Source organism: Rhinolophus ferrumequinum, chromosome 10, assembly GCF_004115265.2.
Source record: "Rhinolophus ferrumequinum isolate MPI-CBG mRhiFer1 chromosome 10, mRhiFer1_v1.p, whole genome shotgun sequence".
Lineage (NCBI taxonomy): Eukaryota > Metazoa > Chordata > Mammalia > Chiroptera > Rhinolophidae > Rhinolophus > Rhinolophus ferrumequinum.
Window position 1 is genome coordinate 24,143,219 of NC_046293.1, and position 24,310 is coordinate 24,167,528.

At 40.3% G+C, this 24,310-nt stretch overlaps 2 protein-coding genes and 2 non-coding genes across 4 annotated transcripts in view; 3 read left to right on the plus strand and 1 right to left on the minus strand.

The window, feature by feature from the left end:
* LPCAT3 (lysophosphatidylcholine acyltransferase 3) overlaps positions 1-13,559 on the minus strand; it is a 33,531-nt gene extending 19,972 nt beyond the window's left edge. Inside the window, exon 1 of the mRNA XM_033117209.1 lies at positions 13,272-13,559. Within this exon, the coding sequence (XP_032973100.1) occupies positions 13,272-13,422 (151 nt within the window). The 5' untranslated portion in view covers positions 13,423-13,559. The remainder of the gene's footprint in view (positions 1-13,271) is intronic.
* Positions 13,560-15,893: 2,334 nt separating this feature from the next.
* Positions 15,894-16,027, plus strand: LOC117029482 (small nucleolar RNA SNORA42/SNORA80 family). Its single transcript, XR_004424222.1, has one exon. It is a non-coding gene; the product is annotated as a small nucleolar RNA SNORA42/SNORA80 family (small nucleolar RNA).
* Positions 16,028-16,309: 282 nt separating this feature from the next.
* On the plus strand, positions 16,310-16,413 carry LOC117029505 (small nucleolar RNA U13). Its single transcript, XR_004424243.1, has one exon. It is a non-coding gene; the product is annotated as a small nucleolar RNA U13 (small nucleolar RNA).
* A 1,781-nt stretch (positions 16,414-18,194) lies between these two features.
* LOC117027980 (integral membrane protein 2B) lies at positions 18,195-19,670 on the plus strand. Its single transcript, XM_033116074.1, has one exon. The coding sequence runs from the start codon at positions 18,384-18,386 to the stop codon at positions 19,095-19,097; it is 714 nt and encodes a 237-aa protein (XP_032971965.1). The 5' UTR covers positions 18,195-18,383; the 3' UTR covers positions 19,098-19,670.
* The last annotated feature ends 4,640 nt before the right edge of the window (positions 19,671-24,310 follow it).

Consider the following 24,310-nt stretch of genomic DNA (forward strand, 5'->3'; position numbering starts at 1 on the left):
TATTAGTTTAGTCATTTAACCCAATCAAATAACCTAAACCTGAACTGCCCCAAAGTCCTACTAAAAGTAATTCTTTAATTGCTCCATTTAAGCCAAGTGCTCTTAGTAAGCAAGGCCTTCTTACACTTAGTGCTACTGTAGTGACTGATATACACACACATTGACTGACTGGTGAAACCTGCTACAAAAACTGAAAAGTTAAGATACAACAAAAGACTGACTTTGATGCCACCAATCCCTTTTTTTGTCATGCCACAGGAATTAAACACTCATAGGTTCTTCCTAGCTTCTTAGCCCAGGAAAAAGTTAGTCACCCATCAGTGGCAAGCCCTCAAGAGTATTTCATATCTGATGAGATGGCAAAAGGGATGTAAGAACATTATCCTCATGTTACAGTATTTTTCTAAATTACTCGAGTTTGTTCAAATGGTCATAGTTATTTTGTTACTTTAGATAAATGTTTTTCCTAAACAATTCTACAAAAGTTTATAGACTGAAAGAATGTTAAAGCTAAATGAGGCTACTGACTGACATTTCTTCATTTTAGTGGAACAAAAACAGACGTCCAGACTGACTTTCGATGTGCTTTAAGACACTGAAATGCCTTTACTAGGCGTAAAATGACACCCCTAATGCCTGTATTCAGTGCATTTCATCACATTTTAATTTTTAAATTAGTAAACCACAAGGTGGCAACTTCTAGCCAGATTGTCAAGCACAGGCATACCTCATTTTATTGCACTATGCTTTATTGCACTTCACAGGTGTTGCGTTTTTTTACAAACTGAAGGGAAGACCCTCTACCAGCAAAAAAGATTATGACTTGCTTTATTCCAATACTCACTTTATTGTGGTGGTCTGGAACTGAACCTGCAATATCTCCAGAGTATGTCTGCAGAATATCCCTGGACTTAGGCATCAAGAGTAACCTAGTTTAGAAATTCAGTTCTATGGCTTGGACAAATTACTTAGATTCTTTGTACCTCAATTTTGTCATCTGTGAAACAGGGGAAATACTAGCCATCTCGCTGGCTGTTTTGCAGATTAAGAGACAATATTTATAAAAGCATCATGCATGTACTTCCTTTAGGCCACTCTAAAAATATTTATTCTATGTATGGGCAGGTATTTTATACAATCATATTTTATACAAGCATATCTGATTTCTTAAAATATAAGTATTCTTTCAACTGATTTTAAAATACAAAATCTCAGGCTCAAGCCTATAATCTAGCAGTGGAAAATTTTGACTTTTGCCCACCTCGATCTAACTGAACTAAATTAAGCCTATAGCAACTTTCAAAAGTAAAGGTCCGAGTTGCAACCAGCACTCCAAGGGAGCTGATTTGCCAAGAAGATACTGAAGTTTCAGTTTCCAGGCCTTTCATTTACATAGACCCCTTTTAAGGCCCTAGAGGGTAAGGTGGGAGTGGAGGTGGGAGCTAGCAACATATTCCTGTAAAACTTGTAAGGTATTTTTTTTTTTTCTTAAGGTATCCAAGACTATATGTACTGCAAATCTTGGATTATTTTAAAAAAATAATCAACACCACAACAAAACTAGGTAAATGCCAGAAAATTCTGCTACTCCCAGAATTCCCAGTGGAGAAAAGGTTCTTCTATTCCTATTGTGACTTGATCTGGCCTAGGGTTGCCCAAGGGTTGCCCTGTTACACTGCCAAGTGGCTAATTAACTGCTCTTTCTCCAACCCTCCAGCGTACTTGTTCAGATAATTTCTCTCATGTTTAGAGTTGCCAAATCTAATCTTTGTAAATACAAACAAGTTAGGTGAGACTTCTTTTTCTCAGCAGGTATTTCAGCAAATGAAATAATAAACTTTTACTTAGCTAAGATTCTAACAGGAGAAAAGATAACATCACACCGTCTGTCTTTATGAATTTGAATAGGTTGTAATTGTTGGGTTCTCTACCTCTGTGATCATACATAGTTCCTCTTTATTCTTTTTAACATGTACAATTCAGTGAATTTTAGTATATTCACAACGCTGTGCAACCATCCCCACTATCTAATGCCAGGATATTTCCACTACCCTCACAAGAAGCCCCATACCTCTTAGCAGTCACTCCCAATTCAACCCTCTTCTCATCCCCTGGCAATCTACTTTCAGTCCCTATGGATTTGCTTATTCTGGGCATTTCATATAAATGGAACCATATAATATGGCCATTTGTGTTTTTTTTTTCTTTCACATTTTCAAAGTTCATCCATGTGTAGCAGGTATCTGTACTTCATTCTTTTTATGGTCAAATAGTATTCCATTGTATGACTATAACATTTTATTTATTCATTCATCAGTTGGGGTACAACTGAGTTATTTCCACTTTTCAGCTAATATAATAATGCTATGAACATTTATGTACAAGTTTTTGTGGTGAGCATATGCTTTCAATTCTTTTGCATATACTGTACAACTAGGAGTGGAATTGCTGGGTTATACGTAACTGTTTAACTTTGAGAAACTGCTAACCTGTTTTCCACAGTGGCTGCACTATTTTACATTACTACTGGTAATGCACGAGGGTTCCATTTTCTCTACATCCTCACCAACACTTGTTTATTCCATTATTTTTTCAGGTATTATTAAAACTTTTTGTGTGCATATTAAAAAACTTGTGCATTCCAGTAATTAAAATCATTTGGGAAAAAAAAATGGCACTCTGATTAAACTGCATTTTACCTTGGACCAGCTTGGTTTTTACTCTAGATTTTACCATTATTACTCAGATTCTGCCTTCACCAACATGGAAGTTCTTTTCCTTCCTTGCCAGACAGGCAGGCAGATGGGAGAGGCAGGTTCAGGCTTCGTTGTCAGTAGTTCTTTGATGTGAAAAAGGGCAGCACAGTCATTTAAACTTGATCCAACCTCTTTGCATCGTACAAAGTTAAACAACTAAAAGAAGTAAAATAAAAGGCAGTGCTTGTGGAATGTACAGTGCATACTGGCGGTGCCTGCCTCATTACGATTCGCCTGCTTGCTTCTTCTGTTCAGTCATTTTTTTTTAATGGCAGTGGACTTTTCTTTTGTGTTTCTGTCTTCTTCAATTTTGACTTAGTGAATTCTCAATCTCAGTCTTTTCAGGTTTGTCAGACATGGTTGCAGAGGAAGCGGAGAGGTGCGCGAACCAGTGGAGTCTGATCTGCTCAGTGGCGGTCGCCAAGTCTATTCCATTGTTTTTTTGATTATAGCCATCGTAGTGGGTGTGAAGTAGCAAGGCATTGTGGTTTTGATTTGCATTTCCCCAATGACTAGTGATCTGAGCATCTTTTCATGTGCTTATTGGCCATTTGTATGTCTTCTGCAGACAAATGTCTATTCATATCCTCTGCCCATTTCTTAATTGGGCTATTTGTCTTTTTTATTGTTGAGTTATAAGAATTCTTGACATATTCTGGATACTAGACTCTTATCAGATACATGATTTGCAAATATTTTTCCATTCCGTGGGTTTTCTTTTCACTTTTTTTTTTTTTTTTAAATTCATTGGGGTGACAATTGTTAGTAAAATTACATAGATTTCAGGTGTACAATTCTGTAATACATCATCTATAAATCCCATTTGTGTTCACCACCCACAGTCAGTTCTCCTTCCATCACCATATATTTGCCTTTTCACTTTCTTAATAGTATCTTTTGATTCTATCAAAAACTTTTAATTTGGATGAAGTCCAATTTATCCTTGACCATCCAAGCTGGAAACAATCTACTTTCTGTATCAGCATCTCATATTACTTGAAGATTTGGGAAGAATTTTCAAAAATATTAAAAAATTAGATATTTTAGAATATGGTAAAAAATATACTTTAAAAATATAAAACAAGAGGGTAAGACTTGGAGAAATTTGGAGCTACTGGTGAGATGATTACTTGGGTGCCCATAATTGCTCTGTTAGGCTCTTAGTGTAAATAATATAAATACATGCTATCTAGGAGTTCCTATGTTTTGCTTTTGTTTCCTACTCTTTCAGAAGAACCAATGAAGAATTAAGAAGTGGAGTCAGATTACCCTTTAGCTAAAGAATGAGGATTTCTAGTAGCCTTTATGATTCAATATTTTTAGTCAGGGCCCCAATATATTTATTTGTACTCCAACTGTAACCAATCTTTCCCACTTTTGTCTGAGGTATATGCCATAAGAGCCTTAAGGCATACGATTCCAGTTGGCCTCTTCCTGCTGGCTTGCAAACAGCAGTTGTGTATTTATGGACAATAATCCAGAGTGGTGTCCAAGTCCATCTGAGTTTAGAATTGCTATCACAGCAGAAACTGAAAACCTCAAGAGCTATGAGCCATTTACCATGTCTATACGGATGCCACTTCTAATTAGAACATATACAAATATACAGTGATTAAAACTTTAACCTCCTGGGACCTCATATCCTCCTCAGATCTGTATGCAATATATGCACATGAATCCTCAATTCTTTTTATAGTGATTCTTAATTTCTTACAAAATTACTATTTTATATTAATAATTTTATATAGCAAGATATGACCATGTATGCTTTTCTTATGAAAATGCCATAGCAACATGAATACTTATACTAAAAAGCATCTTTAATTGACAAAAGCTTTTTATTTTTAATTAAACTTAGCCTTTGGTTAGAGAGGGTCACTTAAATAGTCTACTTGATGACCTCATGTGAATTAAGTATAAAACCTCAGTCTTATTTTCGGCCTAATCTTTTACTTACTTTCTGACAGACTGTCCCGACAGTTACAATGCAGTGACATTTCTATCAGAAGCCTCTGTTGCTAAGAATTATGGTCCATAGTTCTTAGACTCCTTCATTCAAAGTATCCAGAGTTTCATGAATCTCATTTACCTTAACAGCCACTGCTTGAATGGGGAGGAACTTAGAAATCGTCTGTTTTATTAGGCCAAAGGGAAATTCTTACTCACAAATTATTTATCCTTATTTTTCAGTGTCTTACTTGCCCATTTCTCGTTTTGAAAATAGGGAGAAATAAAGATGCATACAACATCTTTTGGGCTACACAAGTTAGATAGACTTTGAAGCAATGATTGCTTTACCAAGAGAACTCCAAGTGTTCCCTAAATCTCCTGGCCCCAGCCAAGCGCTGGGAAAATGTCAACACACACACACACACACACACACACACACACCCCACAGCCATACCTTAAAATGTGAAGCAATCAATTAGGAGAATTTTATATCGCTGAAGGTGGTTGATGCAAGACAGAAAAGGAAAGATGGAACTATTAGTCCAACAACTTTATGAAAAAAATACCTCTATATTTAACCTTCTCATCAAAAATGTGAAACAAACGGTGTAGGTAATGATAAGAGTTATGATAATAAAAATGATAATGACATAATATCATTATTATAATATTGATAATACGAGTAGTAATAATAATAATATTTGAAGAATAACGAGATGTTAGCAAATAGGAAGAACTAAGCTGTAAAGAATCCAAGAGCATTTTGTTTATTCTAAAGATCACAGGTATAATGACATTTCAAAGAGTTTAAGGTACTATCAGGACATCAAGTATTACAAAACAGATGCTTGAAGAATACAGTCACGCATTGCTTAATAATGGGGTTATGTTCTGAGAAATGCATTGTTAGGCGATTTCATCATTATGTAGACATCACAGAGTGCATTTACACAAACCTAGATGGTACACCTACCGCACACCTGTGCTATATGAGATAGCCTATTGCTCCTAGGCTACAAGCCTGTCCAGCATGTCACTGTACAAAACACATGATTAAATCAAAGCACAAGAGAAAATGATACAATCAACAGACATGGTAAACATGGGGTATATGAGGCTGCTGTCAGTGTTACACGACATATTGTTCTACAGAAAACTTTTATTTTTTTTTAGTAAGTAGAAAGAGTACATTTTAAAATAATAAAAATAGTATAGTAAATACAGAAGCCCGTTAACAGTCATTTATTACCATTATCAAGTATTATGTACTGTACCTAACAGTATGAGCTATACTTGTGTACAACTGGCAGTGCAGTAGGTTTATACCAGCGTCACCACAAACATGTGAGTAACCTGATGATGGCTATGACATCATTAGACAGTACGAATTTTTTAGCTTCATTACAATCTTATGGGACCACAGTTGTGTATGTGGTTAATCTCGACCGAAACATTCTTACGTGGTGCATGACTCTACACTAACCCAGTGATCCTCAAACTTCAGGGTAGTCAGTATAACCTGAAGGGCTTGTTAAAACATAGATCACTGGGCCCCATCTTCAGAATTTCTCATTCAGTAGGTCTGGGGTAGACCTGAGAATTTGCATTTCTAACAAGTTCCTAGAAGATGCTGATGTTGCTGGTCCCAAGACCACAATTTGAGTCTCCTTGTAAAGGAAGGAGATGAATACTTATCGAGGAAAGGCAGAGAATAATTATTTAAAACTACCTTGGGTCAAGCTTGGTCAACTATTTACACAGTTTATCTCATTTAGTGCTCACAGCATCCTAAATGACCAACGAAACGCTTCTCAAACTTTTCCAGAGCAGAGAATGAACACATCTGCACACAGGATGCAGTTCTCTAGAAATAAGAAATTTCTCTGATGACTATATTATTTTTAAAAAGCCATGTACATTTTGCATGGTTTCAAAATATTGCTGGTTATGAATTAAATATAATTAAAAACTTATTTATCCGATAAACTGCCTCTTAACCTTAATCCTTTAGTAAGACTGGTCTTTGGGAACATAAGGAAATGGACCGCTGAAGTTTATTTAGTAGTAATTCTTCTATGGTGAAACAGGTAGTAGATATTTAATCCAGAATTTGCACCTAGGCCTGCAGGTATCTAAAGACAATGCACATCCTACCACCTTACTCTGCACCCCCCCACACACACCTGAAAGGTCTATTGGGTTTTTCTCTACTATTCCTTTATGAGTCCTCTATTGTTCTAGCCAAACTGACCTACTTGCTGTTCCTCAGACTTGTCTTACTTTTCCTGGTCTCCACATATATGCTCATTATTCTCTGCAGCTGGAAAGCTCCTCCTTTTATCTCTACCTGACAAGAATCTTCCATACCCTTTAAGGTCCAGCTGAAATGCTATTTCCTTTTTAAAGACCAAATCCCATGTTTAAAATGCTGTTGGACTCAACACCTCCAGTGAGTTCCCATGGCTGCCCAGACAGATTTAATGTCAGTGGGTATGTAATTATTTTTGTTAGATTAGCTTGTGTATATAATCTCATGGGCCCTAATTTACACATGCCTCTGCAAAGAAATGAATCTATTTGACATTAAAGTTATACTGGCATTCAAAACATGAAATTTTGTGCAATGTAAGATACTGGAGTGCAGATAAGTGGTTGGAAAAATGTATTTAAAGGAAATCCCCAAACAGGAAGCTTTATCTTAGGATGTAATTTGTGGCTGTGGATTAGTATAAAGATAATGTCTACAAATGTAGAGTATACCTAGACTTTTAGAATTAGAAGAGGCCTTGAAAGTCATTTAAGATCACCTCTTTAGTTTACAGAATTCTTGGACCCTGCTTTGTATTATGGTCAGAAGTCCGATTTGTTTAGTTAATGTGTTTAATTTCCATCTAGCTTGGCTTTGATTTCTATATGGTAATTTCAGTGCTACCTGAAGAAAGCTTTTTGCATTGAATAATGGATTTAGTTCTGAAGGACCAGACCTAACTTTGGTCCAAAGGGAACTAAACTGCAGGACCTCCTTTGATTTTAAAGGTTGCAAACCCTAGTGATGCTAATTCTGAACCTCTGAGGAATGAATCCTGACCACCAAGAGCAATTTTTGATAAATCTAACAGCCAACCCATAGTCATGGCCAAGACTAGAAAACACTCATACTAAGTGGGGTGGCCATCTGCTCCATTTGGCCAGCTCTAGCTTTGGATGTAGAGAGGTATCGCATATGCTGATTATATCTTGGTTTAACCACACAGAGTGAAAAGAAAAAAGGATATTAAGGGCATTTATTTTTCTCAGCCCCACGTGCTCCTCCCAATCCTCAGAGAGGTAAAGAGCAACGACTCTAGAGTTGGGTAGAAATGGGTGTGACCTTAGGCAAGTTACTTACCCTTTGTAGGCCACTTTCCTATCTGCACAAGGGAGATGATAACATTACTGTAAATATCTCATGGGTAATTGGCAGCTTTAGGTGGGGTATCGTGGAGCAGTTTGAACAATGTCTGGTACGTAGCAAATCCTTAAGAAATATCAGTCATTGTTATTATCAACAACATATTCAATCAACATGAATCAGATTCCCCTCCTCTCAGTATAAGCTTTTCCATGGCATTTTATTCCCTCCCTAATTCAACTGTGATACCACCATGGACTCCTAAAACTGTATCTTTAGTGCAACTTCTTTCCTGAGCTCAAGATCAGGCTTCACAACTCTCAAGAAACCTAGAGGTACCCATGGAACCTAAAGAAAATCCAAAACTAGATCATTACCTGGCATAGAACACTCTTTAACCTTCCTCTTGACTTCTGCATTTGTTAAAGATACTGTCATCTTTCCAGCTACCCAGGCAGAAGTGCTGAGTTTTTTTTTTAAACTACTTGTTTACCCTCCATTTAATCAGTTGTCCAGTCATTCATTTATACATTGACTTATTCAACAAATATGTATTGTGCCTTTTCTATAGGCCAGGTACTGTGTTAAACTCTGTGTATGCTGTGGTGAACAAAACTTACATGGTTTCTCTCGTCATCTACAAATATATAATTACAAATTGGAATGTATACTTGGAAGGAAATTTCAGTCAGTATGAGAAAGTACAACAAAGGACATAATTTAAAATAAGAGTCAGGAAAGAACTCCCAGAGAAAGTGAAAATTTGAACGAGACCTGAAAGATGAAAGGAGTCTGTCAACTGAATTACAAGTGAAGAGCATTCCTGGCAGCGAGATGAGCAGGTACAAAGGCTCCGAGGTAGGAAAGGGCTTAATGTCTTTTCTGAGGAACTGAAAGGCCATGTGGCTAAAAGGTTGTGAACTTGCTTGAGATGAGGCTGGAACCGCAGACAGGGGCTTACCAGCCACGTATGGAAGCCCCTGAAGGGTTCTGAACAGGAGAGGCACAGGATCGGACCACTCTGGCTGCTTTTGGAGAATGGACTGGAGGGGGCAAGAACAGAATTAGAGACCAGTCAGGAGGTTACGCGGGTGGTTCTGGTGACAGATGGTCAGTGGCTTTGGTGATGGAGAAAAGTGGATGCATTTGAGACAATTTGGAGGGAATACTGGTAGGACTTGGTGACTGGAATGTGGGGAGAGAGTGAAAGGGAAGTGACAAGGCTGATTCTTAGGTTTCTGTCAGGAGTAGCTGTGTAGATAGCAGTGTTTACAGAATCTACCTCTCAAAAGATTTTGTATTCCGAAAATACCTCACATAAGATCCCCTCCTTTTCTCTCTTACTTCAGCCACTTTGCCAAGTCATTATAACTATTCAGATCTTGATCCTTCTCAGTAGTTTCCCTATCTCTTGTCTATGTCCACTTCAAATCATTCTGCACTCTATTATCTTATTAATACAGCTTCAGTCACATTATTCCCCTTTCAAATATCTCCAACGGCTCCCCATCACCTACTTCATTAAGTACAAACTCCTTACCTTGGCTTTCAAGGGTCCACAACCTACCTTTCCAGTTTTATTTTCTACCATTTCTCTACTTAAGTCCTGCTGTAGTAAAACTGGACTTTTTACGGTTCCTTGAACGTGTCACCACATATTACTACCTCAGTGCATTTGTTCATGCTATTCCTTTTGTCTTATCATCTCAATTTGCTGAAACCTTATTCAACTTTCAAAGTTCATTAAAGGTCCAATTTTTAAATCTCATAAAGTTTTGTAATTCTCTTGTGGCCCTCAGATGTCTGCCTTTTATTGTGGTCATTAGAGTATTTATCTCATGCCCATTCCCTACCCCCTAAGACTGTATGCAATACCTTTGAGTGCATCGCCCTGTTACTCATACTGCATCATTGCCCTTGCCCTTGCAGGGTCAAGCATAGTGCTTCACCCACTGTACATTTTATTGTATTTATTTGGAACAATTCATGTTATTATGCTAAGGAGTCATGAGACCTTGAGTTGTTGAAAGGAAGATGTTTTCCAGTAGCATTTGCCAGCACCAGGGCTCGTAGCAAAATTCATCTTTTACTAACCCCCCTGCAATCATACACAAGACAAACACACACACACCCCTTTAATAGAGTCTTACTGCTGTTCACAGTACTCCAATGGAGCAGTCCCCATAAGCTTACCCTTTCCTTGAAGTACAGAATATTAAAAGTTACAGCCTCTTACTCAAGACTTTTAAAAATATTTGTTGGAACCCATTAATGAATGGGTCATGAAATTTAGTGGGTCTTAAACAATACTTAAAAATAAAATAGAAAATAGCTAAACACACTGCCTATATAGAACGGATAAGTAATGTTCTCTGAAAGTTTTGTTTAAAATACATGTCTACACATATGTGTATACTGGGTCAGGATGTAAAACATATTTCTCACCATGGGTCCCAGTCAGAAAGGTTTGAAAGTTAGTACTTTAATGTTCTGCACCTCACCCCAAGATAAACACACAGAATTCAAACAGGGAAAGTAAGATACTAAGAAAATAATAATGAGACTATCTAATTCAAAGTTATTCACACTTTAAAATGTGAAATATCTGATGAACCTAACTCCTCCCTCAGGGTATCTGCATTTAGGTGTTTTTAACCCAAATTAACCTCAAAATTAGTAAAAAGTGAGCCAGAAATCATTTTGGACTACAAGCCTTCTTGGTACCTTTAGCAAGGATTTCCTCCAGTATCCCAGTTCCCCAAGAGAGCTGGGTTCAGGAACCAGGAACTCCATTGATTTGAAGGGCTACTGGTTTCTAGGTTACAACACACAGAAGTGATAATACTTTTGTAAGGGAAACATATTTACATCTAAAATGCACTCTTTCTTCCATGCACATGTCAGGCTTATCAATTTATATTTGCATGTATATATTTAACCTATACCTAAAAAGTACAATCCTCTATATCTACGTGGAAAAGCTATGCCTGATATGAGGCAACATGAAGCCCCAAGTTGATCTAAAAATGAGAAATACTATGAGTTACTGAAGGCAGTGGTACACGTGAGATAGGAACGGGATATGGGAAATGGTAGAATGGGCAAGGTAGCTCAGGAGTGTGGTAGATGTATTATACCAAGTGTTTATTACTTTGATGATTGGTGGTAATGAGAGGATGAGCATAGAAGGGTAGGATATGGAGAAAACACTTTCTTAGTCAGTTGTATGCCCCCTGAGAGAACATACTGTAGCAGTAGCCCACCAGGAGTGTACAGGCAGTATTTGATTGTCAGCATAAAAAGGATACATTTCAAGTCCTAATTTCACCCTGGCTCCAGTTAACAGGCTGCCCCTTGTTGCTACTTGTGTTACATTCTCAATTTAAAGTTGAGAAATCAACAGTGAGTTTCCTAACTAAAGAATGTAAACACTATTAATTGCCAATTACAATCCCAACAAATAACTGGGTCAGAAACAGGCTGAAGGAGTAGGAAGTTCAAAGCTAGTGTGGTGCAAATAACCCTAGATGGGGGTGCTGATAAATTTGGGTTAGATCTGGGCGATACTGAGGAAGGCACACAACCTAAGGTCCCTTCCACTTCTAAAATCTTACAGTTCTACAAGGGAGAGAAAAGGTGACTTTTATTTGGAAGAAAGGAAGATCATCTTGGTTTGATATTCAACAGGCAAACGGCCAATGATATTAGCCAAGGTTGTTTAAATATGAATTAATGCCTCTCCCATTATCTAGATAGGGTTAACACTCTTAAGGGATATTATATGTCAGTGTCTCTACTGACTACTGGATAAATTCCAAACTTCTTTCTGGCATTTAAGGTGTTCTACATCTGCCCAACTTTATCTCATTTGTATCTCATTCGTTGTATTGTTCAGATCTCTAACCCTCTGCTCGTGTCCCAGTCCTGTTTGCTTAATTCTTCCCCACCTCTACTCTCCTAGCTAAAGTCCCATAACCTTCATAAAACCTTCTAAGTACTCAAATATTTGTATATCAAATCCTGACCTTTGAATTCCTACAGGACTTTACAGCAATCTTATCAGGTAGGCGTTTATTGTTTTCATCTCATAGGTAAGAATATTGGAGTTCAAAGAAGTTAAGTGGCTTGCTCAGGGTCCCACAGTTTGTAAGCAGCATGCTGCTTCCATATTAAAAAAAGGCATGGAGGAAGGATGTAGTAAAAAAGCCTATATGCCTGAACACGGCACTGTAAACCTGAAGCTGAATAATACTGTATGTCAACTATAATTTTATATATATATAGTCACAGGATATGAAGTACAACATAGGGAATAGAGTCAATGGAATTGTAATAGATATATACAATAGCAGAGGAGCAATAGATTGGGGGAAAGGGGTTATCACTTTGTGAGAGGTGAAATGTCTATTACCTTGTTTTGTACACCTGAAACTAAAAAAAAAGCCTATAAACCAGTTATAATAGTTATCACACAGCTTGTTGTGACGTTTCCATCAGATACACCACATCCTTTGACCCACACAGGTGATGAATGCTTGGGGTAGCATGGATAGTTTTTAAGGGGGTTGTCAGTCCTGTTTCCCAAGCCCAGTATTAAAAGGACATTCTAGGGTAAATGACAGGTGGGTGGTTTAAGGGGGGAAAAAGCAATACGGTATAAAAAGAAAATATTAGAAATGGGACAGAAAACAAATGAAAGTCTACCATAAGCTGGCAATGCACAAAACAGAGACTCAGAATATGAGGCTGAGGAGGCCCACAGGGCAAAAACACAAGTCAGGGGGCCTCTCCTACCGATAAGCGCGCGTGAGGGCTGATATTAATAACAGACAGCAGTGCACATGGACAGAGAGTAGAACTCAAGAAAGAGACAAATACGGACAGGTCGTGGGGACACGGGGTAGATCATGGCACGGTGAGAGGATGGTGGCGCCAAATGAGAGGTCAGAAGGGTACAGCAGGAGTCGAAAAGAAAGGTGAAGAGGTTCAGAGGGCACAGCACCCCCAGACTCGAGAAAAGACTCGTCTTTTTCTCCATTGCTGGTTAGGGTGTTTTAGGATTCACATCTGCACCCCACAAAGCTCTTGTGGCTGGCTCCAGGAAAAGGAGGAGGTCACGTCCCCACTCCCCGGGGATTCTGCAAGGGGGCAGAGGGAGGAACCAGGGTCCTTACCCAGGAAGATGGAGATGATGAGCCGCAGCGCCTGTTCTGACGCGCCCAGGGACGCCGCCAACTTGTTAAGGCTCAGCTCCTCGAAACCCCAGCGCAGCACCCTCGCCAGCTCCGCCACCGTTCCCAAGTCCCCCTCAGCTGCGGACGCCATCTTAGCTCCGGGAGCCCCCCGGGGACCCCTCAGCTCAGCGAGCCCCGAATGTGGGCACAACGCTGTAGCTTCACCCCCAATTCCGGCCTGGGGCCCACCCACGGCGTGCGCATTGGCTGCAGGCCCGCCCAGTGGCTCCAGGCGCTCCCGATTATTGGTCGGCCCGATCATGGGGAGTGGCCTAAAGCAGCAAGGTAGGCAGAAGGCGGGGCGCAACGTTAGTAAGGCAAAGGTGACTCCTGCCGAGAATGAACGCGGGCCTGCCCGAGGGGGCGGGGCTTGGAATAGGGAACTAGAGTTATGATTGGAAAAGTCTAAAGCCCGCGGCAAGGTGATTGTACAACTCGGTTCTAACTGCTTAGGGGAGGAGTCAGTGAGGGCCAGTGTCCGGCCAGCTCATGCGCTGCCTTCCCATTGGCTGAGACGGAGCAGGCGAGAGTCGGAGCGGGGGGGCCCGTCCCCCCACCTCGAGGTTACTCTCGGACGCTGGCGCGCCGGGGTTACTGGGGCATGTAACGGAGAGGGCGGGAAATCCTGCTGCGGCTTCGCGAGCGACTCCTAACGGTATCTCCCGGAGGTTCTTAGATCGTTAGACGCGCTGCCTCCACTCGCAAAGGGTCTGCGGAGAGCTCAGCGCCCCAGAACACTTATTTGCCTGCTCTTTTTATTTCATGCACTCCCCTTTTCATAAGTTTCCTATATTAAAATGTTATCTTCCTTTAAGAGGCTATGAAATTAAGATATACCGGTTTGTTATAGTCATTTAAAATTAAACTACTTTTGTCATTATTTTAGTAATACAGGTTTATGATAAAAGTTCAAATAGTCGAGAAACTTACATAAAACAGAAAATAAAAGTCCTTTTTCCCCACTCTGCTTCCCCATCATCCTTATTTGCTACAGGTAACCACTGGTCGGATTACACTATGGAAAATGTGTTAAGCACTTAGTGCATTCCAGGGACTGTCCTGGGCTCTGGGGAATATAATGATGAGTCCAAAGCTACAAAGTGAGGAGGATGCACAGTCATACAATAGCATCATGCGTATGTAATTGCAAGCGAAGGTAAGTGAAGCAAGGAAGGAAAGGAGCAAGGTCCTATGACAATATGTAACACTAAGAATTTTTCGTAATAACTGGAATTTGTGGACATTCTTGTATAATTACAGCTTATACTTCTATAGCACTTTGTACTTTATAAAGCATTTATCCATATTATTTCACTTAACTTGGCTGTGAAACAGGATATTTACTATTGTGATGTCCTCTCACAGACACAGAGGCCTGGAGAAACTAAGGAACTCCCTAAGTTCCTTTCCCAGTAAGTGGCAGAGACAGAATTTAAGCCTAAGTCTGTAAAAGTTCACCTCCCTTCTCCTTTTGTGGACAAATTTTAAAAAATATGAAATATTCAGAAAAGTAGAGAATAAAATAACTTCCTCCAGGTTAAGAAACAAGCATCACATATACGATTGAGAAGCCTGGTATAACCCTTCTTCATGGCATTTTCCTCCTTCCCTTCTCAAAGGTCACCACTTTGTTGACTTTGTATTTGTCAATCCCTTGCCCATTTTTATACTTTACATACTGTGTATATCCAGAAGCAACATATAGTGTAGTTTTGCATGCTTTTAAACTTTATATTAATGGTATTATGAGTGTATCATTTTGCAACTTGTTTTTATTGAGATGTACTGTATTCATGTTTTTACATGTAGCTCTAATCTATTTAACTGTGATGTAACATTCCGTTGTATGATTATACCATGATTAGTTTTTCATGATCATGTTGAGGGATACTTGGATCATTTCCTATTCACTTACGTATGAGGTGTGATTAAACAATACGGTGAATATTTAAATTAAAAAAATTATTACAGTAAAAGACATATTGCCATGAATCCCCCTCAAAATACTCCCCCTTGCTTCAAATACACTTATCCCATCATTCTTGCCACTTTCTGAAGCAGTTCTGGAAGTCCTCTTTCGTGAGTGTCTTTAGTTGCGCTATCATGGCTGCCTCGATGTCCTGAATCATTTTGACTTTGGGGAAAAGCCAGAAATTGCATGGTGCCAGATCTGGTGAATAAGGTGAATGAGGACACACCATAATGATTTTATTTGACAGAAATTGTCGTATATCAGAAGTGAAGTGTGACACGGAGCGTTGTCATGATGGAGGATGATTTATGGCACACTTTGAAACACACCTTCTCTCAACTGTAGCTTCACTAAACTGACTGCACTGAACAAGTTGAAACTTGTCACACACTGTTACTAAGGTTCGATGCACCACTTCCCGTATTGCCTTTTGGTTGGATGGCACTCTGCAGCAGTATTCACTGTGATTTTTTTTTTTATCACAAGAAAGGCTCCATGTTACACATCGCTTCTGGTACGGCAATTTGTCACACACACTCAAAAAAATATTTCGGCACATTAGATCAAGTCTTAAAAACAGGTTCTACAATGCATGGGTTTGGATTTATGGCAGACCCGTCCCTGTGGGCCACTCATAGTGCCCCACGCCAGAGCAAACTGTGGCTCTGAACCATTGCCTAGCCTCTGCCTATAGGCTGTAGGCACTGAAGTGGGTTGCACAGTTGGAAAAAACAAAAACAATAATATTACAGTGTGTCCTCATCCACCTTATTAACCGGATTTGGCACTGTGCAACTTCTGGCTTTTCCCCAAAGTCAAAATGATTCAGGACATAACGGCAGCCATGATAGCACAACTAAAGACACTCATGAAAGAAGACTTCCAGAACTGCTTCAGAAAATGGCAAGAACTATGGGATAAATGTGTTTGAAGCGAGGGGGAGTATTTTGAGGGGGATTAATGGCAATGTGTCTTTTATGGTAATTTTTAAAAATTTAAACGTTCGATCCTTTTGTAGTTCTTAAGTGTGATGATTAGGTGTTCACGCTCTTGTGTGAGATGTGCCTCCCACAAACCTTGTTATGACATTGGCACATTACCCGTCTGATGTGGAAAAAAAAAAGAAAAAAAATTTAAACATTCACCATAGTTTTTTATCACACCTTGTATTTATTTTATTACAACATTGATGCAATGGATATTCTCCTTTAAGCAACAGCGAGAGTTTCTCTAGGACTGTGACTCCAAACTTAAAAAAAAAAAAAAAAATTAACTACGATCCACTGTGAGAAGTACATTGCTATCCAGTATACATATGTATTCATACACTAGACAACAAACACATATACTACTCACAGAGACATACACACATTGCACACTGCCATACTATGTATGTGTTCTCTGATAATTTCTATTCTATAGGCTAGGAGTGTCTTTTGTTTTAATGAGGTGACTCTGGGTGGGCTCCTGAATGAGGACTGGTCTCCAGAAAGACCAAACCATGATTAGAAACTTGAAATTTTCAGCTCTGTTCCCCATCTTTTGAGATGGGAGAGGACTGAAAATGGAGTTAATGATTGATCATGCCTATGTGATGAAGTTACATAGGTGACAGCCTGGGCTTGTGACTGGCATCTGAAGTGGGGTGAGGGCAGTCTTGTAGAACTGAACCATTAACCTGTGGAATGTGACACTATCTCTGAGTAGGTAGTATCAGAATTGAGTTGAATTATAAGACACCCAGCTGGTGTCTCAGAAAACTGCTTTGTGTGTGGAAAAACCTCCACACATTTGGTGACCAGAAGTGAAGTGTTTTGTGTGAATAGTAAAGGAGACTCACAGGAAAGAAAGACACAATAAGGAAGAACTGGATTTTTCCCTACATCGAACTAAAAAAGCTGAGTTTTCCCACCAGACAGTGGATATGTTAATTTGCTCAAGCAATGAAAGCACATCTGGTATAGCAGCTACAACTGGGGTCACTACCTGGTTATGCTTACAATAATTGACAATTTCACTGTCATTCTCCAAGATCCATCTGTCTTTTGCACAGGCCAAATATGTGAGTTGAATGCAGATGTGTTGGAAATCATCACTCCTGCACCTTTCAAGTCCTTGATGGTGGGTGGCCTTAATCTCTGAAATCCCTCCAGGAATTGGGTACTGCTTTTGGTTTTCTATTTTCCCAGGTAGAGGCAATTTTGGTGGCTCCCACTGGCCCTTCCCATCATAATAGTGCTCACTCCATAGGTTAGGGAGCCAATGTGGGTATTCTGCCAGCTGCTTAGTGTATTTATTCCAAGTACGTATTTGGAACTAAGGAAATAAACACAGAATGGGTTTGGGGACCCTGCTGGGCCCACTGTGCGAGCGATCTGAGCTCAAACTTCATTGATCACCTGACCTCTGTAAGCCCCTACTCTGACTGGTGGATCACAGTGAGGCTTTGAGTTCAGAGGCAGTGTCAAGTAGTCCCTGCGGATCTGATTATTTCTTTTTTCCCCAATACAGAGTTACCCTAGTAAAGGGCTGTAGGTCCCTTTGGGGATGGCTGGGAGAAAGATTAATAGTGTAAGTTTTTGACAGTGTACCAGGGTCTTCTTCAAGGGGACCTGGCTTTTTTTTTCATGCAAGGCTTCTGGCTCAAGTCTGGGAATTGACTGAGAGGCTGTGATTCTGTTTTTATGATTCAGGTTAGACATTTGTTCTTTTGGCCTAAAACTTTTCTGCTTATGAAAATCAAATGAGAATTTAGTAGGCTTCCTGTCTATTTCGCTTCTAGAAATTCCCTGATCAATTAGCCAATGCCATAGGTCTGTGAGAATCAGATATTCTGATTGCTGCTTTGACTCTGCTGTCCATTAGCCACCTTGCCTTTGGTGTTTGAAATCTGCCACTTGTGGAGGCTGCCGGAGAGGTGCCGCAGTAGCCGCCTCAGCAGCCCTAGAGTCAGCCCGTCATCCTTAGCCGCCGTTGAGCCGTGCCCGGAGCCCGGCCGAGGAGGCTGCAGTCGCAGCCAGAAGCCCGCAGCCCGCGCCTCGAGTCCGCCGCCGCGCTCCGAGGGCGCCCCAAGCCTCGCCATGGTGAAGGTGACGTTCAACTCGGCTCTGGCCCAGAAGGAGGCCAAGAAGGACGAACCCAAGAGCAGCGAGGAGGCTCTCATCATCCCCCCCGACGCCATCGCGGTGGACTGCAAGGACCCAGATGAAGTGGTACCAGTTGGCCAGAGAAGAGCCTGGTGTTGGTGCATGTTCTTTGGACTGGCATTTATGCTTGCAGGTGTCATTCTAGGAGGAGCATACCTGTACAAATATTTTGCACTTCAACCGGATGACGTGTACTACTGTGGAATAAAGTACATCAAAGATGATGTCATCTTAAATGAGCCTTCTGCAGATGCCCCTGCTGCTCAGTACCAGACGATTGAGGAAAATATTAAGATCTTTGAGGAAGATGAAGTTGAGTTCACTAGTGTGCCTGTCCCGGAGTTTGCAGATAGTGATCCTGCCAACATTGTTCATGACTTTAACAAGAAACTCATAGCCTATTTAGATCTTAACCTGGATAAGTGCTATGTGATTCCTCTGAACACTTCCATAGTTATGCCACCCAGAAACCTCCTGGAGTTACTTATTAACATAAAGGCTGGAACCTATTTGCCTCAGTCATACCTGATTCACGAACACATGGTTATCACTGATCGTATCGAAAATGTCGATCACTTGGGTTTCTTTATTTATCGACTGTGCCATGACAAGGAAACTTACAAACTGCAACGCAGAGAAACCATTTGAGGTATTCAGAAACGTGAAGTCAGCGATTGTGTTACAATTCGGCATTTTGAAAACAAATTTGCTGTGGAAACTGTAATTTGTTCTTGAACAGTTAAGAAACACATGGAGAAAAATTTAATATCACAGCATAACCCCACCCTTTATATTTGTGCAGTGATTATTTTTAAAAATCTTCTTTCATGTAAGTAGCAAACAGGTCTTCACTATCTTTTCATCTCATTAATGCAATTAAAACCATTTCCTTTAAACAATCTTTTCTTCTTTCCAAGTGTGGTGTCTTTTATCTTTGCATTAGTAGTTGTACAAAGTCATAGATAATAGTACACTTCACCATAGATCTTAGGAGTAGAGATTTTTATGTTTTGATTATGCATTTCCAAGAGGCGTGGTTATCTAAAGAGTAATCATATACATGCACACGTAAAAATGGACCACAGTGACTTATTTGTAGTTGTTAGTTGCCCTGCTTCTTAGTTGTTTAGAGCATTTGAGCACACATTTTAATTTTCCTCTAATTAAAATGTGCAGTATTTTTAGTGTCATATTTAACTATTTAGAGTATGGTTTCCACCTTAATAAAAAAAAAGAAAAAAAAAAAAGAAATCTGCCACTTGTCCCTGCCACCCCAGGATCCAATTATTCCCATTGCATTTAGGTTTCCCAATTTAGTGACTGCAGTTCCCACTGTAAGGCCTGGCCTTACAGAGAAAAGCCATCACAGAGCACTTCAAGGATGTTGGGTTCCCCACACAAATGTATTTCTAACAGTAGTGGTGAAAGATGTCTTCTGGCCCCTCCTAGTGTGGGTGAATAGGTCTTAAAGGACAAATCCCCTATAGCATTACATAGCATCTCCCTAACCCTTTGAATCCCTTCTACAACAAACCAAGGCAGGTCAGGTAATCTGGCTGATAAAACCACCTGCCTTTTCCTAAGAGGAGAAGACTTTGCCTGAAATAACCCACTCTTTTTCTTGTTCTTCCCTGTTTTTGCCTATAAAAGCCTTCCATTTTGTACAGCTTCTCGGAGTACCTTTCTATTTACTAGGTGGGATGCTGCCCAATTCCTGACTCATTCAGTAAAGCTAATTTTTAAATTTAAAAGCCACTTTTTATTTCACTTCATTGAATTTTTGTTCTTTAGCAGATGCTAATTGTAAGTCCAGATTGTTATCTGTGCTTCTGACCAACTGGCTATAAATCAGAGACTCCCACAACCCTTTCTTGGATTCGATTAATTTGCTAGAGAGACTCACAGAATGCAGAAAAACATTTACTTACATTTACCAGTTTATTATGAAGGATGTTACAAAAGATATAGATGAACATCCAGATGAAGAGGTATATAGAAGGAGGTCTGGAAGAATCCTGAGCACAGCAGCGTCTGTCCCCATGGAACTGGGTTGCACCATCCTTCCCAAATGTGGATGTGTTTACCAACCCAGAAGCTCATCATATCTCATTGTTCAAGAGTTTTTTTTTATCCTACTAGATTACTGGTTTATTATAAAAAAATATAACTTAGGTACAGCCAGATGAAAGAGATGCATAGGTATGTGGGAAGGGGGGTGGAGCTTCCATGCCCTCGCTGAAGACACTCTAACAGCGCCTCCACAGGTTCACTCACCTGGAAGCTCCTGTTCAAGAATTTTTTTATAGAACTTTAATTTCAAGGCCCACCCCCTTTCCCAGAAGTCAGTGGGAGGAGCTAAAAGTTTCAGCTCTCTAATCACTTGATCTTTCTGGTGATGGGCCCCATGCTGAGGCTATCTAGGAGTTCTACCCTAAGTCACCTCATCAGCCTAAGATCAAAAGAGGTTTCTCATGAATGACAAAAGACACGCCTAATTCTAAGGGTTTCAGGAGCTTTGTACCTGGAACTAAGGACAAAGAGTATTTATATTTCTTGTTATACCACACTCCTAAACCCCCATTTTATGTCAGACCTCCACTCTACTTCAAGGCTACAGAGACCAGGCAGATAATGTGAAAAAGGGAAGTGGATCCATTTTTCTTTTCATGATGGTGTCTTCAACAGAAACTTTTTTCATAATAATCTGGCAGGAATATTCTTTATTTCCATAAAGAAATAAGTTCTCTCCCAGTTTTCTTAATCTTGTAAACTTGTTTTGTTTTTGGATTCCCACTTTTGATATATACAGGGCAATAAACATAGTTCCCTTAACTCTTTCTCTAAGAAAAGTACAGTGACAAATTACAATTGTCTATTGACCTCAGAGACAGGGACAATAGGGAGTGGTAGAGACTATGGAAAACTTACGAGTATGCCTCATGTGGAACTGCAGGCTAGGTATTCTGTAATCTTCAAAAGAAGCTAGAAATATGGGTATCCAGCACAAACATCAAAAGATGTTTGTTGGATGAATGAATAAATTAGCATAGCAATATTGGAGGTTTCCGGCTGGCTGGTGGCTCAGGTGGTTGGAGCACCGGTTTGTTTCCCACATGGGCCAGTAAGCTGTGCCCTCTACAGCTAAGATTGTGAACAACGGCTCTTCCTGGAGCTGGGCTGCTTTGTGCTGCAGTGTGCTACCATAAGCGGCTGGTGGCCAGTGTGAGTGGCCGGCAGCCATCATGAGCGGCCGGCAGCTGGCGAGAGCTGCTGTGAGCTTCTGTGAGCCGCCTACCGACCATCTGCCTCAGCCTGGGGGAGCACAGGTTCATAATACCAGCATGGGCCAGGAAGCTGTGTCCTACACAACTAGACTGAGAAACAACGTCTTGAACTGGAGTGGGAGGGGGAGGAGAAAGAAGGGGGAGGAAAAGAATATTTTGACCTCCTTTTGTTTTATTTCTCAGTTTCTCTAGAAGTTGGACTGGAAAGAGGGATGCTATTATTCAGCCCCCTCAGGACCCTAACATTGTGAATATGATAGTTATGACTCTGAGGAACCCTAGTGATTATTTTCTAAAATATCCTATTCATGCTTAAGTAAATGTGTGTTAGTTACATTTAATATTAGCATGTAAGGTTCTAATTTCTGCTTTGTATATCAGCATTATCCTATTATCTTGGGTTCAGGTAACCCTGAGGGTGACAATAAGCACCGTCATTTTTATGAATTCCCACAATACGGAGCAGATTATGTAATGCAGCTCCTGCTCTTTCAAGGCTGTTATTTGTTGAACTTAAACAAAAAGTCAGCTAGCTATTCCTTCAACAAAAAGGGTTTATTCAGGAAAAAGAGAGAATTGCAATTGGGAACATATAGCCATGGCAAAGAAGAGGAAAGAAATTCTTTTATAGAAGGGAAGAGAAAATTAGGAGGGTTGTTATAAACAGAGTTCTTCTTGTAAGACATGAGAGCTTGCCCTACAGGACATATATATATATATATATATATATATATATATATATATGAAAGATTTTATTGGGGAAGGGGAACAGAACTTTATTGGGGAACAGTGCGTACTTCCAGGACTGTTTTCCAAGTCAAGTTGTTGTCCTTTCAATCTTAGTTGTGGAGGGCGCAGCTCAGCTCCAGGTCCAGTTGCTGTTGCTAGTTGCAGGGGGCGCAGCCCACCATCCGTTGGTGGGAGTGGAACCGGCAACCTTGTGGTTGAGAGGACGCACTCCAACCAACTGAGCAATTTGGGAGCTCAGCGGTAGCTCAGCTCAAGGTGCCGTGTTCAATCTTAGTTGCAGGGGGCGCTGCCCACCATCCCTTGTGGGACTCGAGGAATTGAAATGGCAACCTTGTGGTTGAGACCACTGGCCCATGTGGGAATCGAACCGGCAGCCTTCGGAGTTAGGAGCATGGAGCTCTAACCGCCTGAGCCACCAGGCCGGCCCTTTTTTTCCTTTTTCTTTTCTTTTCTTTTTTTTTTTTTATACACACTCTTGGTTTGAGATCTTGCTGAACTGGGAAAGGAGGCGGGGCCCAGAGATTCCATTACACGTGTGATTTATAGTCTCCTTAAGATTTAGAGAGAAAAGTAAAATATTTAACATGGATAGCAAATGTGAAGGAGAGAAGACAAAACACAAGCGAGGGTAAAGAATCACTAACTTTTCTTGCAAGTGTTGAATTCAGAAGCAAAAGAAGAAGGAACCCTGGACTATTTGGTGAGATGCTCTCTTTTTTCTCGTTACATACTGAAGCATCTGAAATTCTTAAGGAGTATGATGCTACAACTGCTGCTGTTGGTATTTGGAGATGAAGTTATTGGTTATTTATTAAGGGCTTACTAAGTATGCTAAATGCTTAGCATACATTATCTCATTTAATCATAGCCACAACAGGCCCTGACAATGCTAGCTGTGTCTGAGGTGGGTGATAGTATTCCCATATTACACATGATACAGCTGGAGTTTAGAGAGGTTAAGTAACTTTTCCTAGGCCATACAGCTAAAAGCAGCTAGTAAATGGTTTGAATTCACCTTGGCTCCTTCAATCAATCAATCATTTCTCAGATACTCACTGAGCATGTTGTATCAGCCATTGTTCTTAGTTGTAAGCAACAGAAACCAACTCTGGTAGATTTTAACAGAAGAGGAATTTATTGAAGGATCCTGGATTGCTCTCAGAAATGCCAGGAAAGCTGGAGAGCCCAGTGTGGAAGCTTCACAGCAGGAACAATGGTCATAATATGGCTGCCTCTGTTGCCACTGCCTTTGCTGTACCCTAGACACTTCAGCTTGTGATTCTCATCCACTGGGGCTGGACGCCAGACACTGCTTGCAAATACCACCTCCTCCTCCATCCTCAGGGCTGCAACCAACACTGTCTCCAGAGGTTCCATAGTCTCTGCTTCTTGGCATCACTACCTCTGGATTCAAAACTTAGGCAGTTGCCTCTGATAAATAGAGCTTGAGTGCATGGGCTTCTCCAGAGCTGCTAGAGTGGTGAGGGACACACTTTCTGCACTTGCATTTTTTCTCCTGGAAGGTGAACTATATTCCCAAGACTCATATAATGAGAAAGTCTCCAAATGTGGTAAAGACATTCAAATACTGGGCAGCCAAAGGGACAACAAATGATCGTCTGCCCATCTACTGTGTGAATGACACTGCTAGACATGGTGGGAATACAAAGGAGAATCAGGCCCAGAACGTGCCCTTAGAGACCTGATAGACTTATAATTCTCTTCCTTTTAGTGTTTACATTTATTTGGTACCATAGTTTGCAAAGCTCTTTCACTTCCATTGTTTCATCAGATCCTTCCGACTGCCATGTAAGGTAGGCAGAACTG

Bases quoted from the DNA above. Each gene is read 5' to 3' on its own strand.
- LOC117027980 (XM_033116074.1), top strand. From the start codon at position 18,384: ATGGTGAAGGTGACGTTCAACTCGGCTCTGGCCCAGAAGGAGGCCAAG.